A 19956-nucleotide genomic window follows, 5' to 3' on the forward strand; every position below is an offset into this window, starting at 1 on the left:
TAACGGCCACATCTTTTGTTAGTTTATTTTGAATATTGTAGAGGTGTACATTTGTAGAAAGATATGCAACAAACTTGTATTTTCCGTAAACTGGAAGGAATTTTGTGTAGTTGTATTTACCTATTGCTCTCCCGAGTTTTATTAGATGACAGAGTCAGCTGACCAGTCGCAGTGTGACTTTCTAATCAGAAGATTCTCAAAAATTTCTGTATTCGCTGTGAAATTGTCTATCAGGGCCAAAGTTTAAACATCCGTATTACTTTCAGAAAACTGAATTGAAATACTCCCAGATCTCTGCAAGAGACGCGAAAATGCGCATCAATTCGGTCAAGGATATACACCGTAGATTATCGGCCTATTGTTACACTTTGAGATAACGCAAGTGCACGAAAGTATCACGGTTATTTTGCAGGTGACTATTCAATTCAAGGTTATATCTAAAGCTGTTGAACAGAATTTGGTACTATTTATTTGAAATTCAAGCACTTTAATTGAGATTAAGTGATTTTTAAAAGTTAAAAACACCAGGATTATAGAGTGTACACAATATAGTAATCGTGATATCAGATAATGGAAGAAACAGAATTTAAAGATAAACGGGCGCTTGTTACTGGAGCTGGTAAAGGTAATTCCAACTTTCGTATTTGAAATTTAATAATATACTGCACTTTTGCAACATCTGTATTGTTATTTACACTAACAGAAAGCATAATAACAAGAAATTTTATTAGGAAGATTTTAGCTAAGCAGGAATCTGCACCAAACACTGTGCAAATATGAACAGTAGTAGAAAGTAACTAAAACGGTTTATACATAGTGTCCGCGTTTGGTAATAGTATTTATATTCTAGGCAAACAATTTCGCATTGTTATTTCAAAAGATGTACTTTTCTGTAGCGTAAAAAGTTTTACTGTAAATATCCCGCAGTAAGTAGGAAATGCACAAATAAGACTCTTATCGGTGTTTCCGAGGGATCTACTTTCCAGATTATATTTGCTTCACAACAGCGGGTGTTAAGTGCTGTGTGGCGGCTGTAAAAAGTCGCCCCGACTTTGTCTCAGTGTTGTTATATTTTCTGGTCCTTCGGGTCATTGATTTCAACTCATTTAGATTTGAAAATTGAATACTGCTTAAGCCGGTGTTAGGGGGCTTGGGCAGTGTTGCATTTTTCATTACTGCTCATGAACAGACTCAATCAAACCGAGTCTGCAATTTTCACTGTTTGCATTGTTATCGGTGCTTCCGAGGGATCTACTTTCCAGATGATATCTACCTAGATAATTTCAATGCTCTTCTAAAATTCCTATATTTTATGTGCACGAGGACCACATCTTAACAAGGACTCATTTCGAGCTGGTGACCATTTCTATAACCATTTCATTAGCCATTAGGGTCCGAAAATTATTCATGAAGTTTTTTAAAATTGATCATGATTAAAACATGTACTATCTTAAAGTGGCATTATGCGTATCTTACTGCACATAGTGTGTTTGACGAATGTTTTATAAAAGCAATTTTCAGTTGCTGTGTTACATTAACGGTAATGCCGCATAAGTATTTGAAGTTGATGCTTTAGAAATAAAGAAACTAGACTAATGAAATAATAGTTTTTCTTAAATAGTCCACGCAGCTAGTGATCTCCCTTACCTATATAGGTAGATATTTCTGAAGTTGAAAGGAAGCAACTCCTGCTTGCAGTTTGACTTTTCTTAAAAGACTGTCCCAGTCAAAATAAAAAAAATATCATATTTTGAAAGTTAATATTTCGTACTGGTAGCAGGAAGAGTTTGGTATAGTGGGTTAAAAGTTATAATTTCTTCGACCCATTTTACACATTATTTCAGCTGGATTTTTACTGGAAAATGCATATAATTCCACTTGAATGCATATACATCATGTAAAGTTACAGTAAACGTAACTTGATATCGCTCAATGAAGTTTGTTTATAAATTCACATGTGTAATGATTTTCTTTAATGTTTTACAGACCTTGAAATCTGCTAATATATTTTGTAATCTTGTTCATACTGAAGCATGTCTGTTTAAAACGACATTCCATTTTTTCTAATGAAATAGTATTAGGCGAGGTTTCGCGATATTCTCTTCTTTTTTATTTTGGACATGTATCGCGACATTCTCATGTTTTTTTTCTCTTACATAGGTATCTGACGAGGTATCGTGACATTCCTTTGATTTTCTCCGACATAGGTATTGGGTTTGGAATCGCGACATTCCTTTGCTTTTCACCGAAATAGGTATTGGGTGAGGAATCGCGATATTCCTTTGATTTTCTGTGACATGGGTATTAGGCGAGATATCGCAACATTCGTTTACATATTTTCTGATACAGGTATAGGGCGAGGTATTACAACACTTCATTGCTTTTTTGACATAGGTATAGGGCGAGGTATCGCAGTGAGACTGGCCAACCTAGGAACCAAGGTGTACGCAATTAGCAGGACACAGACAGATCTAGACAATCTCAAACAAGAAGTAGGTGTCAACGTACTTACCGTTTGTATACTTACACAATGCCCAATGTATCAGACTAAACATTGAAACAACTACCAGTCTATCTCAGTTAAAATAAAGATACAAAATTGATGGACTGTAAAACTGGGGTACCGGTATTTGTAACATTTTCAGCTCAAAGCTGTCGGTATCTGTTTGCTTATATATAGCAGATAGGTAGCTGCTTAGAACTGATTAGGCTGTGCCACATATCATATTACCGTAGAACTAATTTCCACGTAAATATGCTATAAGAGTTTCAATAATTTTTCAGCAACATGTACACATATGTATTTATCAAAGTATTTGTTATAATAAAATACCAAGGTGCATACATATAATGGTGTAAATCATTACCACCACAAAGTTGTGAAATGTTAACTGTTGATTTCAAAATCAAAGGAAACGGTGGAATAGAGTCAGCACAATGAAAACTTTTGTTTTTAATTAATATGTCTTTGTTGAAAAAATCTACACAGTCGTTCAAAATATACATTAAACCATGTTATTCTGTAGCTGCCTTTCCCTGGAAGTATCTGTATCGTGCATGCTATAGGAAGAAAGAACAAAGTAATGATACAGGCATGTATTTAGGTAACATTTTCCGCTTGATCGGATGTGATTCGATACGACCAAACAAAGAGAGCAGCTGATGCATTCCCGACATATTGTGCTTTAGGTACTGTCAAATGAAACATGCATTCCAGACATATTGTCCTTTATGTACCGTCATTTAAAACATGCATTCCGGACGTATTGTGCTTTAGGTACCGTCAGTTGAAACTCGGCTTCTCGATATATCAGACTGGGAAACAACCAGAAAGGTAGTGAAAGATCTTGGTTCTATTGACCTTTAGGTCAACAACGCTGCGGTCATAAAACAGACACCGTTCTTTGATGTGACAAAAGAAGAATTAGATGAGTATGTATATTATTTTTAATGATAGACTGCGTATTAATATTCATTGAAGTCAAGATTACAAGGTCAGAAATTCAAAATGAAAAGCTACGTTCTTCGAATTCTTTGGTATAGAGCTGTATAGTATAAACAGCAGAAATAATTTGGTTAAAACAAAATGTTAAACAGTGCAACTAACCGGACTTTATATATTTAATGTATGCAAGTACAGGGATTGCTAACATTCAATTAAATTAGATCTATTTCATTTCATTTATGTTTTCAGACATGATATAAATTTCCGAGCAGCTTTTAATATTACACAGGTATGTTTAATCCAAGTCGATAGAAATATGTACGCGGTTTTACGTATAAAGTTGTTTTGTTTTCAACGTTCTGTCGAAATTCTTAAAGCTTCCAGGTAGGATATGAGAAAAAGGTCAGTTTATTTGTTTCTGCTCAGTTTTGTCTCAAAGAAACACTTTGAATCTCCTTTAGAAGTCCAGTTTTAAACCACAACTTTTGTTTTCAACAATCTTATGAATGTTATATATCAATTTCTTTCTTTTTTTGGAAAGGAATTTAGAAATGTTTTATGAGATAAACCCTTTATTACCTATATTTTCTGAATGAGTTCCACAACACGGAGTCCTGGTTACTCCCATAAGTACGTATCTCGCTGCCACTGGTAATGACCCGGGAACTTTAACTTTCGTCCTATCGTCCTATATCCGTCTGCACGTCCGTCCGATAAATCTGTATCCTGTGATTATCATGAACGGTAATTAAATTATACAGAACCCTAATGAGATTGAGCAAATTATTTTGTTTTGAATGTATGGCCATAATTTGGTTGCTGTGGAAACACAACCCAGGTTTTGATGCAGATTTGCTACGGCAATGGCCTTGATGGAATGCAGTGATTGTTTGAAATTCTGAAAAAACGAGACAGGTCTTCAATCAAACTCCAACACAGTGTTACTTCCCCTTATCGGTACAGTACAAGATTCCTGCGCGGAGGATGGCCTTCAATGGGACCCTGTATTGTCGTGCAATATTTAGCGGCATTTTTGTTTATTTATTCATATAAGATGTCTTGCCTATATTTATTGGCCACTAATATTTTCTTTTGTTTAAATAACAGGTTGTAACAAAAGGAATGGCAACGCGTGGTACTGGCGGGGCTGTCGTCAATATCTCTAGTATTGCTGGAATACGTACAACGATGAACCATTCTTGCTACAGTACCTCAAAAGCTGCCTTGGACATGCTAACATTGTCACTAACACACGAATTGGGACCTAAAAAGGTAAACTGATACTATATGTACTTGGATTATCATGTTTGACGCAAGTTTAAAATACCGCTATATTAACTGATAAATTAAAATTCATGACTGTCAATAATTATCATATAAAAAATTTACAGTACGTTGCGTACACAATAACGCCGTCTTGAACATATTTTTAAATATGGTACCGATAATCCTAAATCCTTTAGGCTTATTATGATTTAGATACGTGTGAATAGCGTCAATCCGACTGTCGTCATGACTGAGATGGGAAAACGTGGATGGAACGACCCTGAAAAGAAAGCTGCGGCCCTCGCTAAAATACCAGTTGGTCGTTTCGCAGGTTTGTTATATAAAATGTAGTAAATAGAGCTTCGTGCATAATTCTAGCATTTCTTCAAAAAGCGGGTTACAGGTCAGACAGAAACAATGATTAGCACAATTTAGTAGATTTATAAATGTCCTTTACTAGTGATCTACTTTTTTGCCCATAATAACTTAATGAAAAGCATTCTAATAATACTGTGTAAAAGAACCAGATTTAAGGCTCGTCTTGACTTATTTTATTTGTACATTTTTATTCTGTTATTTTCTTTAGTAGCCTTTTGTATTCTTCCAATGTTCATTTCAATATGTATTGCAGGTTTAAAACATACATCCTACACTGTAGACACAAAGTGTTGACTAAATTAAACAAAATACATCAAGTAATGTGCACACTGACGTTTTAAATCAATAAAAGATTCATAGAGTAAACATACAAGTTTTAACCTTGAATTTGTAACTGTAAAAGCAAAAAAGATACTGTGTCTCAATGTTTCGTTTCAACATGTATAATTACTATCATGAAGACACAAAAGATTACAATAATTCTTAGGTGGGTCTTTAACATTGCAACGTATTATATGATACTTTTACATTTGCATTGTGCTTTTATTCAAGAATGAGTAGGGTTATTTTTATGTTGAAAATTATAGAATCGTTCTATTAATACACTGAAGTCAGATTTTGCGTTTAAACAGATATATCCGTGGTTGTCATTAATTTGTTATTTTCATAAACTTGCTACACTTCCTGTAATGTTTTAAAGGCACTGACCTCCAGATTTGACTAAAACAGTCTTTCTTTCAAATTGAAGTTTGGTCATATTTTGAACATTAGAATATGAGTTTTTGTTTCTAAAATATTATAAAAAATACAAATAAAGAAAAGAAAAAAAAAAGAGGACTGCGACGGGAATCGAACCCCGGACCGCCGCAGCAATAAAGACATTGGCCAGTCATCGTAACCAATATGTCAAAATTAGTGAATTATGACTTCAAAATAAAGATATTTATAATCGAGGCAATTAACCTGGAGTAAAGCGTTATAAAATGTTTTTCGAATTTCAACACACCGCCCAGGTCTGACAGTATCATTTCACACCAGGACGGGCACTCTTGAGTAACCATTTTAGTTAACATTCAAAGGTGCAAACGAGGAAGTCCCAATTTATGTTCTTGTGTAAGTAATTTAAACAAGATGAACTGGTGTGTGTGTGTGTGTGTTTTTCAGAAATAGAAGACATTGTTAATGCGACGGTGTACCTCCTTAGTGACAAATCTTCTATGATAAATGGAGTTGTATTGCCGGTAGATGGTGGTATGATAAACAGCTTTGTATAGAAAATGTAAAGGCATAAATTCATTAGAATATCTCTGTATAATAAGAGGAGGTTCCGCGTACATGAGAGGAATTATTTCGTGATGAGATTTGTTCTGCCTATTGCAGACAGTTTACCCTAGACGCAGGTTCAATAAAGTCAAAACGAGAGGTGGCTTAACTTCAGTTCTTTTATTGAGGTTCGTGTCATTGATGGTAAAAGCTGAAAGTATACAAAGAAGCTACATTCAATACCTTGTCAGATGTGTTAACATACAAGACAACTATTAAACGGATTTATCAATGAGGAGGTGCGAAAACCTTATGTACGAAACACCTTGGGTACGAACGTGACAAAAAAGGATGAAATTTACGCCTAAAAGACAATATGATAGTTGACTACAATACATCTTAAGAAAAATATTAATAAAAATAGTTCAAAATAATACTAACACTGTTGTGCCTATGAGAAATCTTGGCTTTAAAAGGAATTTTCGATGTGCGGTGAAAACTGCCCGCCTTTTACGAGTTCTGGCTAACGACTAACAAAAAATATCGCTATCGTCTTCTAAAGTAGTATAGAACAGAATAGAATCAGTTGTTCCGTATACCGTAGGTCCCTATAACGTTGGGTACCCAGCACACTCCCCACCTGTTATTTGCAAAATAACACTTCAAAAATCGTAGTATATTATATGATGAAATGACATTTCAAATTAGCAATACTATAGACAATATATTTAAATGAGAATCTGGTCAATTAATCACAAAGTCAATCAATTTCTCTTAAGCATGTCCATATAATCTCATAACCATGTCCATATAATCTCATAACCATGTCCATACATCATGTACATGTGCATTTTCCTAAGGTATTTGACATCTATAAGACTTCAAAAAATAATGCAAACTTCAAAAATAAAATATTTAAACAGTAACGTTATGACTAGCTCATTATCAATAGATTCCTAAAATTTTAGGACAATCAAAAATGATTTTCTGTAAATATCAAAATCACAAAACATCTACCCAGTTCACTGTTCTTCAAATTATGCTCTCACAAGTACCACTAACTCTACCACAGGCCTAGTAAGGAATATCTGTTTTCCCTCCCTAAAGAAACTAATCTCGACCTTGCGAATTCTGTTGTCTGAGCTTGGAAAGATTTGCGATACCCTAGCCATTGGCCAACTATTGCGCGGAGCCTGACTATCCTTCAAAAGGACTATATCATCTACCTTAAGTGGGACTTCTTCATTTAGCCATTTAGGCCTGGACTGTAGGGACTGGAGATAGTCGCGTCGCCACCGGACCCAAAATTGCTCTGCCAGAAACTGAACACGTCGCCATTGGTCCTTATATAGGTTTTTTAACGACATGCACTCTGAAATGGGCTGACTTGTTTGGAGCTTAATGGTAAGTAACGCAGAAGGACTAAGAATGTCTGGACATTCAGCATCATCTGAGACAGGGACTATTGGCCGAGCATTTACTATGGCACTCACTTCTGCCATTAGTGTGACCAAGACATCATGGGTAAGGTTTGGTGTCTTTAAGAGCATAGAATCTAGAATACGCCGCGAAATCCCTATCATTCGCTCCCAGACTCCTCCCATGTGGGAGCTATGAGGAGGGTTGAAGACCCAGACTGCGTCAGAGTCAAAAAGATACTTCTTTATCTCAGCGTCTTCCACATTAATGGCGTCAATGCCTAACTTGTCTGTGGCCCCAACAAAGTTGGTACCCCTATCAGACCTGTACTGCGTGACCTTGCCCCTAATAGCAATAAACCTGCGAAGCGCGTTGATGAATGCGGAAGAAGTCATTTCCTCAATTATCTCAATGTGAACTGCGCGGATAGTAAGACAAGTAAAGATGACAGCCCAACGTTTTGAATTGGCTTGGCCTCCCCGGGTACGACGTGACACAATCTGCCACGGGCCGAAAACGTCTACACCTACAAAGGAAAAGGGCTTTGCTTCTTTAACGCGGTCAACAGGTAGATCGGACATTTTCTGGTATTCAAACCGGCCTCTAAGCTTACGGCAAACAACGCAACTGCGGAGAAGTGTGGAGACAATACGTTTTGCACCAGTGACCCAAAAACCAGCAGATCTTATAGCGCCTTCGGTTATAAGGCGACCTTGGTGCTTGATGGAGTTATGAATATGGGTGACCAACAACTTTGACACATGGTGTTTTCCAGGCAACAACAAAGGGTGTTTTTCCTTGTCCGACAAGGTGCTTTTGCTTAGTCGTCCACCTACGCGCAGCATTCCCTCCTGGTCTAAGTAAGGGTCAAGACGGAGAATAGAACTGGTCTTGGGCACAGGTCTACCTGCCAAAAGGGAGGTGATTTCCTGTTGGTATAGTGTTTGCTGTACTTCCCTGACGATCAGAGTCTCAACCTGTCGCTTCATTTCTACACTTTTAGATTCACTACATGCATGCCAGCCACGACACTGCCCCTTCTCATGAAAAGATACTGCAATATGCCAGAGTGTGCAGAGTGCAGAAACAAGTCTTGACCAATCTGAGAACCTAGTGAACCTACCAGAACCAAGACTACTTTTTGGATTAATTCCTTCCGAGACCACAGTTGTTTTAACGGCAACCCGAGTGCGAATCTCCTTATCTAGGTCTGGCTCAAGTAGGGGAAAGAACTCTGTCTGTGTAGTCTTACCATCAGATAGAAATTTGGGACCTGATAACCAAACACTATCTTGTAACTGTGAAGAGTTTACACCTCTGGTTCCAACATCAGCAGGGTTTAAGTTGGTGGCGACATATTGCCACTGCTGGGGGGAAGAGACCTGCCTTACCTTCTGCACACGATTGCTTACATACGTGTAAAACCTTCTAGCTTGGTTCCAAATGTATCCCAAAACAACTTTACTGTCAGTATAGAAATGCGAACTACGGATGTCTATGTGCATATTCTCCGCAACAATCTGGTACAATTCAGTGGCAAGGACTGCAGCACAAAGTTCTAGGCGGGGAATTGTATGACCGCTGTTTGGGGCAACCTTTGATTTTCCCATAATGAAACTCACATGCCTTTTGCCACCTTCTGAATTCGCAACTAGAAAAACAATAGCTGCTATCGCCTTCTCACTGGCATCTGAAAAAGTGTGGAGCTCGAAATCAGACAATGAACCAAGCGACAGCGAAAACAAGCACCTAGGTATCCGAATGCCTTCTAAATGAAGGAGGTTTTTCTGCCAACTTTCCCACTGTCTATAGGTCTCTGGTGGCAAAGGTTCATCCCAGCCAAACTTGCATAACATTACATCCCGTAAGATGAGTCGGGCGCTAATCAGTACTGGGGCTAGAAAGCCAAGGGGGTCAAAAATGCTATGAATAGCAGAAAGTAAGCCTCGCTTGGTTATAGGTCTGTCCTGAATCTTGCAGGTAAAGGTAAAACTATCTTGTTCTAGATCCCATTCGACACCTAAACTACGCTGAGCAGGTAAGTTCTCATGTTCAAAGTCTACACGGGACAGATCTGTGGCCAAATCTTTCCTTGGGAAACCCTTAATTACATCAGGGTCATTGGATGCTATCTTGTTGAGATTCAAACCTGTGACTGCTAAAGTGGCCCTAGTTCTCTGAAGCAAATCTATGGCAACTGAGGCTGAGGGGCATGAGGTAAGGCCATCGTCAACATAAAAATTCTGGCACACAAAGTCCTTGACATCTTGATCAGCTGATTCTGCGGCCTTTCTCAGGCCATACGTTGCCACAGCTGGGGACGGACTATTTCCAAACACATGTCTAGTCATGCGGTAATCAACTAAGGGCTTAGAGGGGTCATTATCCTTGTGCCAGATAAAACGCAGAAAGTCTCTATGGTGTTCAGCCACACTAAAACAATAAAACATCTGCTCAATGTCTGCAGAAATGGCAACCAGATCACGCCTGAACCGCATCAATACACCCAATAAGCTATTGGTAAGGTCTTGACCCTGTAGGAGAACCGAGTTCAAGGACACACCATCACATTTTGAGGAAGAATCAAACACAACCCTGATTTTACCCGGCTTCTTTGGGTGGTATACCCCAAAGATAGGTAAGTACCAACACTCTGCATTCTCTGCAAGCTTGGGGGCAAGCTCAGCATGGCCACTTGAAAATAACTTGGACATAAAGTCTAGAAAATGCTGCTTCTTCACTGGATTCTTTGAGAGACTTGTCTCTAAAGATTTCGCACGTCTCAAGGCTTGATCTCTGTTGCTAGGCAACCTAGGTTTGGGAGATTTGAACGGGAGAGGTGCTACCCACCTACGATCAGAACCCAAGGAAAACTCTTGGTCCATAATGGTAAGGAATTCTCTATCTTCCACTGATAAGGAAGGTTTATTGTCACTGGGAGTAGTGACGAACACGGGGTCATACATATAACTAGAGTCAAACTCGAAGCTGTCTTTCTCAATGTGGAATTTGCTCGTACACGGAGGCAGTATGGATGTCCTACCATCACCTACAACAAAGGTCTTATTCACTGAAACCTTTCGCGGAGTGTGAACCTTACCGAGACAAACTTCCCCAATAATCACCCACCCAAGACTAAGGCGCTGGGCGTAAGGGGTACCAGGGGGACCGATGCACTGCTCTAAGATATGGTGGGCTTCCAACAAATCTCTACCTACCAAGAGTAAGATAGAGGCACCCTCATCTAAGTCTGGAATACATGAGGATATGCTCTCTAAGTGAGGATGGTGAAGAGCAACCTGAGGGACAGGAATCTCCTCACGGTTATCAGGAATGTGAGTACATTCAAATACATCTGGGAGCTGATAGCTTACAGACCCATCAAGCGACTCAATAACAAGGTCGTGAGCCCTGCGACCATCTACCACCAAGGAGCCTGAACAAGTATTCAAGGTATATTCAACGCGCGGACCATTCAGAGACAGTGAGTTGAATAGCTCGGGCTTTGCTAGAGTACCATTACTCTGTTCATCAAGAATAGCATACACTTTCATTTTTCTCTCAGGAGCAGAAATACTATAAGTATTAACCAAAACAATCTTTGCGCATGATTTTCCCCCAAAACTATCATTGCAGACTTCGGTGCACTTTGCATTGGTACTGCCAACATTTCCCCCCTCCCCACCTTGAACGACTGGCTTTTCCCGTGTATCAACATGCATAATTGTACAATGTGTATCACGTGAACAAATGCTACATTTAATATCACTATTACATTTTCTAGCAACATGTGTACTACTAAAACACTTGAAACATAACCGCTTTTCACTAAGTAACTTTTTCTTATCACTAGTGCTCATGGTGCTGAACACTCTACACTTTTCTAAAGCATGTTGAGTTCTGTGTATGGGGCACCTCGCTTCAACATCAGTCTTTCTCGCAATAACTGGCCTCTCTCCACGATTTGATACTGATCTTGATACCAATTCTTCGAACGCGAAACTTGGATCATTCCGAACTTTGCTTTGCTCCCGAATAAAATGCGCAAATGCTGTGAATGGCGGATAACTGACACAATGTTTTGTCTTGTAACTTGTTGCATAAGTTGTCCATCTTTCTTGGAGTTGGTGAGGCAGCTTGCTAACTATGGGGTTCACTCCAACTGCGGCATCGAAGTAGGAAAGCGTTGTGCTGTATCTGGGATCTTTCTGTAGCCCTTCTATTTCTGAAAGTATGTCGGAAAGATCATACAGTTTGTTGTATGTCTTCACTGTTAACTTTGGAAAAGATTCCAGCTTCTTGACTGTTGAGTGGTACACTGTTTCAGGGGCACCAAATCTCTCGTCTAATCTTTCCCAAATTTTGACTAAGCCTTCATATGGGTTGCTGATGTATGCTGCTTTTAATGACGTTGCTTGTCTGCGAGAGTTCAATCCCAACCATTTTATAAGCAAGTCTGTTTCCTCCAATGGTGAGGCATCTATGTCTGTGACAACACATTTGAAAGTTTGCTTCCATGATTGGTAGCTTTCTGGCTGTTCATTAAATACAGTTAAACGTGACATGAGTAGATCTCTCTTAAACAGAAATTTTGTGAAATCTCCTGCTGCATTCGGTGTTTGAACATGGCACAAATTCACTTTATCTGTCGCATCAGTGACTGTAAGTTTGTTTACATAGTTTGCTGTTTTTATCTCTGGGTCTTCGGTGGCCACCGAGTCGAAATCACCTAGTTCACTATCACTGTGTACCGAATTAAGTTCAGCTTCAACTATGGCTGCCTCTTTTTTCTGTTGCAAAAGTTTCATGTCTATTTCTAAATCTGCCTTCTTTCTAGATGTCTCGGCAGCCGTTATTGCTTCTTTTTCTTGCAGTGCTACTCTTTGCCGTTCAAGCTCAGCCTCTCTCTCAGCAAATACCGCTTTCATTTTTATAGCCTGAAGCTTAGCAATAGAGCTGCTGGACCTACATGTTTGTGAATTTGAATGGACTAAAGACCCTTCAGGACGCAAAGACTTTAATTTTTCAATAAACTGATTTGCGATCTGTCTCTTTTCATTGGTGAATTCTGTGACTGTTTTTAGGAGATTCTCACTTTCTGTTACTTTCGACCCTTCCAAAAATCTTATAAATTCTGCGGAAGTGCTGTCCAATTTTTTGAACTGATCCAACACAGATGATTTCAGCAATTTGTATTTCAGATGGTCTAGGGAAGAGGTTACTTCATTTTCATTAATTGTTCTTTGAATCATTCCCCAGTATTCATGAAGTCTATCCTGATATGCTTCAACAGTTTCTTTAAACCGCTCCGCCCCTTTAGACGACATTGTTCTTATTTGCCTTGTTTGTGGTCCTTTTGACAACATGGAACGTGAAACTTCTCGAACAGGAACAGTCTTTTACTGTTCTGCCTATTGCAGACAGTTTACCCTAGACGCAGGTTCAATAAAGTCAAAACGAGAGGTGGCTTAACTTCAGTTCTTTTATTGAGGTTCGTGTCATTGATGGTAAAAGCTGAAAGTATACAAAGAAGCTACATTCAATACCTTGTCAGATGTGTTAACATACAAGACAACTATTAAACGGATTTATCAATGAGGAGGTGCGAAAACCTTATGTACGAAACACCTTGGGTACGAACGTGACAAAAAAGGATGAAATTTACGCCTAAAAGACAATATGATAGTTGACTACAATACATCTTAAGAAAAATATTAATAAAAATAGTTCAAAATAATACTAACACTGTTGTGCCTATGAGAAATCTTGGCTTTAAAAGGAATTTTCGATGTGCGGTGAAAACTGCCCGCCTTTTACGAGTTCTGGCTAACGACTAACAAAAAATATCGCTATCGTCTTCTAAAGTAGTATAGAACAGAATAGAATCAGTTGTTCCGTATACCGTAGGTCCCTATAACGTTGGGTACCCAGCACAAGATTTGTATCGAGGTGATCTTCAGTGAAGTTTGCAGTATTACTTATGTTTGGAACTTTGATTACTTACGCATTTACTGTAAATGAATAACAAAAGTCAAATGAAGTCAAATAAAAGATGTTAAACTTTGCAGTATGGTTATTGTTGATGTGTTATATTCAGCTGTGTATAAACGGAGACTTAAATTGCGTTGGTAAATATTTCAAACAACACGTTTCCTCTGAGTAGAAGATAACCTGTACCATTTACAATAATAAGGTACAGACATTGTTATGAAACGGAGTGCTAAAATCTTCTAGCTATCGTGTTTTAAAGCGGCAGTTGCAGTTCCCGCCCGTTTAGCTCAATAGTGAGAGCGCAGATCTATAGATCTCGGGGTCGTGAGTTCAAGCCCTGGGCGAGGCGTTTGTTCTCCGTGACGATTTGATAAAAGACATTGCGTCTGAAATCATTCGCCCTCCACCTCTGATTCATGTGGGGAAGTTGGCAGCGGAGGTTTGTACTGGTACAGAATCAAGGAACACTGGTTAGATTAACTGCCCGCCGTTACATAACTGAAATACTATTGTAAAAACGGTGTTAAAACCAAAACAAACAAACAAAAGGAGTTGCTGTGACACTGTGATGATAACAGAACATGGCTTTGTTATGCTAAATACTGCTAGATATGTTTGTAATTTATTCTTCTCTTACATTGCAAATACTCCATCTGAATATGACCAATAACTAACGTAATATTTTGAAATATACTTATTAACCCCTGTTTAGAAATATAATATGTTTGAATTTATCAAATATAAGTCAATGTACTACTATATATATTGTATAATCTAATCTGTACATACCTTTTCTCAATAAATGACCTTTAAGTTTTTCATTTTTAAGGTACCGGACCCCTAATAGTAATGTTTAAAAATGGCATTTGCTTGGTATATTCTTAAAGTTGAGCATGTTTCGCACTGTGTTGCAAATTTTAAACAACTTTTACCCTGTCGTTTTTTGTAAATTTTGTATAATTTCCTCAAGCTCAAGTAGAGACAAATTTCAATGTGATGGCCACTATCTAAAACGTTTGCAGAGAATTCATAACAGCATTAATTTTGATAAAAGAAACACCAAACTATTGTTAAACAATTATAAAACACAAAATAGAACTGTACTGCAGTAAATATCATTTTTTTTTCTGGTGTGCTTCAAGTAAACAGATTTAATAAGACAGAATTCTAACTCCAACATTGAAAAATTAAGGTCGAATCCTGTGGGTATGTTTTGAATTTTGCTCACTTCATTCAAAATAACCTTGGGGCAGCAGAAGTAAAACCTACCTGCATTTCTTCCACAATATGTAATCTAAAGAATGAAGGCAAAATAGAGAACTTTTACCGCATGTAACTCAGTATTTTTAAATATGTCTAACTCTATCCATCCTGATTCAGATGTAATTTCACTTTGAACAGCAAGAAATCGCTTTAAAAAGAAAATCCACTTTTATACAATACATCCATAATAAGTCTTGAAAGAAGTAAAAAACTTACTAGAAAAAAGGAAAATATGGAGAATTTTTTTTTTGGCCCTGTGGGGCTTGAACCTACGCCCCACCCCCTGAAAATTGCAGTCAAAGTAGGTTTATTGTAGGAATTGAATACTCTTCAAAAAGGAGGTACTCTATTACGGGTCCAATACCTTAAAGAAATATATCCTGACATCAATGGATACAACAGTAAAAAAAAAACATTTTGATAGTACAAAGATATACAGAGGGTAAATCACACTAATTTTACAGCAAATATTCCCTGAATTTACCATGAATTTTGATAAGTAATCGCCATCTGGCGACATCCATTAGATATCTATGCCGGCTGAATTGTTTTGGATCCATTTATTTCAAAAGAATACAATGGCATATTGATAAATTTATACATCTGTATGCCATTTTCCTTTTCATTTTATGCTACCCTTGAAAAGCCTTTTTGCCTTTTGAAAGCCGAAAACACTCGGGCTTAAATTTAAGCTTCATACTGTTTGAACATCTATATTTTCATACTATATGTTAAAAGGAGAGAGGGGAGAGGGGGACTTATACTATGACAACTTTAAGTGCCCCCAACACCCCCATTAAAATCATCACCACAATACATCAGATGCAATATGGCCTAGCAGTACGAGCGTTCACATTCCACTACAATGGTTCAATTCAGTACAATTGGTTTCAAATCAGTTTTATTGTGTTTGAAAACATTCGTTCTCCACCTCTGATTACTGCACCGAGAACAGATAAATACTAGTACAGAATCCGAGTACACATTGCCCGCCATTATATAACTGAAATGCTTTTGTAAAATGGTACTAAACTCAAAGAAACGAATGAAAATGTTTTATCCAATGACTGCATTGTAGGAGCACATTTGTCTCGGAGTACATTTGTCTCACGAGGTGTGACCGATGTGCTCGTAAACATTCATATTTGCGACAAATTGGAAATGAGACAGATGTGTTCGACACACAATAGGAAGGACGCTCGAAGCACATTTGTCTCACATTCTATCATATCCTACTAAAATTCTACTTAAAAGGAAAACTGTTTCTGCTTAGTACATTGTAATTGTCCGAAAAGGCAGATATAGAAATTAGCTGCCTGTCTCTGTCCGTCTGTCTGTCCACATTTACAACCTGAAAATTATCTGCGATAACAGACCTACTTAGAGATGTATTATAAATCACTTAATCGAATAGAGTCTTCACTTGAAGTCTACACGATTAAGAAACCGCTGTCAGTCGCTACCTCTCCTTCATATTCGGTTTATTATCATGCTAGTTTTATAGAATAGTTCATTTTTCTTACCAATTCTTCATTTATTTATTCTTTTATTTTAGTAATCAATTTGAAAAAAGTACGTCGCCGATAGGAATGAGGGGGTACTTGAAAGTTCTTGTTCTTTCAGTCCTTCAGAAGGAAACACTGTATTTTTACTTGTGTAGGCTAAATAAATAATAATCATCTTTTCAGTTACTCCACATAAAAATATCCATATTTCTGAGGCTTAGATAATTATCTTTAATAGGACTACCAATGACAAAAACAATAACTGCGCGTCATGACCTCCCTGTCAAGGCGCGTCGCGATGTGTATGACATTGGGGCGACGGGAGACATTAATGGGGAGGTTATGTGAGGGGTGTCCCCTCCCAGGCAGTGAGAAAAGCTTTGAAATTTGCATCAGAAATATTGCGATTTTCTTGTTTTTAGAGACCATGTAAACATCTTTATCATGGGGGCGTTTACTTCGAAATAACAAAGTGTTTACTGAAATTAATTCTAAAATTAGTTCAATGGAATTTTGAGTGTCTGCCGAAACCAGGTGTTCTAATCCTGTTATTTTGAATTGAACTGTTCTTGTGTCAATACCTTTTAGGAGACTTTTGAACGCTTTGAAAATTATTCCCTGATTAGAATTAACTATTTCTGATTCACGACAGATGATCTGTTGATATATTTAATTCATTTTTAAAACTTATAGTAATTACTTATTAGCATCGGATTTGGAAACAGCTTTTACAGCTTTTGTCGGCGCTTAACTTGTATTGAGCAAAACTTCACTCTTTACGTTCAAGTATAACCAGCTATTTGAAAAGAAAACTTTCTATTTCTTAATTGACGTGTCGCCGCCCCTATGTAGACTTTCACACTCAGCAGCCTTTTAATTCAATTTAAAAAAAGTTATTTCATTGGTGGCTTCTTGTTGATTCCCGCCGTTTCGCCCCTCTAACTTCGAGCGTTGGAAGATACTGAAAAAATCTGAATATTTTCAAAATTATTGAATCGCCGTATTGCCGCTCCAGGCCGAAATATTGGGGCGGCGGTCGCCCCACTCGCGACGCCTCTGCTGTCGGCGTTTCAGAATGATGAAACGCTTTGATATATGCCGATTGTTTTGGCGGGAAGGAAACGCTCGCGACAATGTAAATTACCGCAACTTCAAAGAGACATCAAAGAGCTTATGTGACGTCATCCGACCCAGTGGAAAAATGGAGACCGTAGAGCAGGCTCTAATCATTTTCATTTTGAACATTGGTGTTGCCAGCAGCAGACGAGCAGACGTAAGTAAAACAAATTTCCTTATCACTAACTCATCTAGCAGCGTTCCTACAACTCTCTACAACCCTGATCCCCAAATCTGCAACCCCTCCATATTCAAAGCCATTTTCTATATATAATTTTATCATGATTTATTTTTTTCTGAAAAGTGTTTTTGGTAATATATGTGTTGCTTTGAATATGGAGGGGTTGTAGATTTGGGGATCGGGGGTGGGGGGGGGGGGGGGGGGGGTCCATCATTCATAGAGGGGGTCCATCATTCATAGGGGGACAAAGTCACACGCCGGATGCCTGTGTCACGTGTTAGCTGAATAATGAGAAAACGTCTAAATCCGCCATTTTTCATAATGTTTAAGGTATAAAACCACCAAATGTTTCATGTGGAACACCACTAAATGTGTCAGGTGCAAAACCACTAAATGTTTAATGGATGCAGGTGCAATACCACTAAATGTTTCAGGTGCAACCCCATGTATATGTTTAATGGTTGCAATACCTCTGAATATTAAATGGTCAAATACAACTAAAAAGTTATAGGTATTCTACCACTAAATGTTTATTGTGTAATACCACTTACTTTTTTAATCGTACCACTAAATGGTTTAGGCATCGAACCGCTAAATATGTTAATTTGTCATACGACTATATTTAGGGTATCATACCACTAAATGTTTAGGTATCATACCACAAAATGCAATTTACAAGCATTGTGATTTAAAAGTTAGATAGTTGGATAGTTAATATATCAGAACAGTTATTACTTCTCAAAAGGAGTCTTTGTCAATTAGCTTTTACTTTTGACAGTTTAAAACCAAAATATTATAAATGGTTTAATATCATATTTTATGTTTATTAGTTTTTGATATGTAAAAGAAAATAACACTTTTAACATAACATATCCTTAAACATTTAGTGGTATTTACACCTTAAACATTCAGTGGTATTAGAAAATTAAACATTAAGTGGTATTACACCATTTAACATTCAGTTTTATTGCACCTGAACATTTAGTGCTCTTTTACCTTAGACATTATTAAAATGGCGGATTTAAACGTTTTCTCATTTGTCAGCTAACACGTACGCACGTGTTAGTTATCACGTGCGCACGTGTTCGTTATTGCGAGCGCATATGTTGCTAACACGTTCGCACTTGATAGTTAACACGTTATCTCCCTTGCTCACTTTTCCTTTGATAATTACTCCAGACCTACTGAACAAATTTCATTGAAACTTGAAATGCAGATTTACTCTAAATGGGAGGCTGTAAACTGCACAATAATTATAACTCTACCTTGTGTTACGTCTTGGTAAGGACACTGTTCAGCTCTATACGAATACGAAAGAAATATGAAAATACATCGGATACAAATTCTTATCTAGTTATACCAACAATTATATATAAAATTATGAAAAAAAAAGATCTCGTAATATTAAAGCTATTATTTCGTTCTTATGAAAAAATTCAAAAAAGATAAACATGTCGTAATTGTCAGAAAAATCTCGTTATAACAGGAAAAATATCTCGTAATACAGAAAAAAAAAAAAAAAGATCTCGTTGCACAGTACTAAAACAGAGAAAATCTCGTTATAATGAGATCAATTATATCGAGAATAGATCTCGAAATAACGAGATTTGTATCTCATTTCATAAAAAAGTTATTATGATTTAATTATTCTCTATTTATTTTTATGCCCCCGAAGGGTGGCAAATAGTAATCGAACCGTCTGTCTGTTCGTCTGTCCGTCCGTCCGTCTGCCCATCTGTCCGCTATTTTCGGATAGCTCCTGCTCCATAACTTTGAAATAACTTTGCAGAAATGTTCACCATCATGAGACGATGTGTCACGCGCAAGACCCAGGTCCATAGCTCAAAGGCCAAGGTCACACTTAGAGGTCAAAGTTAAAAAAATGGGGTCTTTTTCGTGCATACTTGAGTCAATATTTTTGACTATTCCTGAATGTTCCGTTAACTCCATTTACCATGCCTTAATTATAGGTCAAAGAGGTTCGGGGGCATATGTCTGTTTTCAACGACAGCTCTTGTTTCTATGACTTCTTCTATGGCTTTCGTAAGCCATTTTGTTTCTAAATCCGGTAAACCAAAAAGCCACTTAACATACTTCATATCTGAGACGACGTTTTTTTATCTTTCAAC

At 37.6% G+C, this 19956-nt stretch overlaps 2 protein-coding genes across 2 annotated transcripts; one reads left to right on the forward strand and one right to left on the reverse strand.

The window, feature by feature from the left end:
* Nucleotides 1-379: 379 nt before the first annotated feature.
* On the forward strand, nt 380-6556 carry LOC128554866 (L-xylulose reductase-like). The gene is made up of 6 exons (XM_053536181.1): nt 380-625; nt 2395-2492; nt 3278-3334; nt 4553-4717; nt 4925-5042; nt 6254-6556. The coding sequence occupies exons 1-6, from the start codon at nt 571-573 to the stop codon at nt 6361-6363; spliced, it is 603 nt and encodes a 200-aa protein (XP_053392156.1). The 5' UTR covers nt 380-570; the 3' UTR covers nt 6364-6556.
* Nucleotides 6557-7389: 833 nt separating this feature from the next.
* On the reverse strand, nt 7390-13098 carry LOC123540408 (uncharacterized). Its single transcript, XM_053536183.1, has one exon. It carries the CDS (start codon nt 13096-13098, stop codon nt 7390-7392), a length of 5709 nt encoding a protein of 1902 aa, XP_053392158.1.
* Nucleotides 13099-19956: the final 6858 nt, after the last annotated feature.

Source organism: Mercenaria mercenaria, unplaced genomic scaffold, assembly GCF_021730395.1.
Source record: "Mercenaria mercenaria strain notata unplaced genomic scaffold, MADL_Memer_1 contig_816, whole genome shotgun sequence".
Lineage (NCBI taxonomy): Eukaryota > Metazoa > Mollusca > Bivalvia > Venerida > Veneridae > Mercenaria > Mercenaria mercenaria.

Coding starts and splice junctions, on each gene's coding strand:
- LOC128554866 (XM_053536181.1), top strand. CDS start 571: ATGGAAGAAACAGAATTTAAAGATAAACGGGCGCTTGTTACTGGAGCT. Junction 626..2,394: donor TGTTACTGGAGCTGGTAAAG/GTAATTCCAACT, acceptor TTTTTGACATAG/GTATAGGGCGAGGTATCGCA. Junction 2,493..3,277: donor TAGACAATCTCAAACAAGAA/GTAGGTGTCAAC, acceptor ATTGTGCTTTAG/GTACCGTCAGTTGAAACTCG.
- LOC123540408 (XM_053536183.1), bottom strand. CDS start 13,098: ATGTCGTCTAAAGGGGCGGAGCGGTTTAAAGAAACTGTTGAAGCATAT.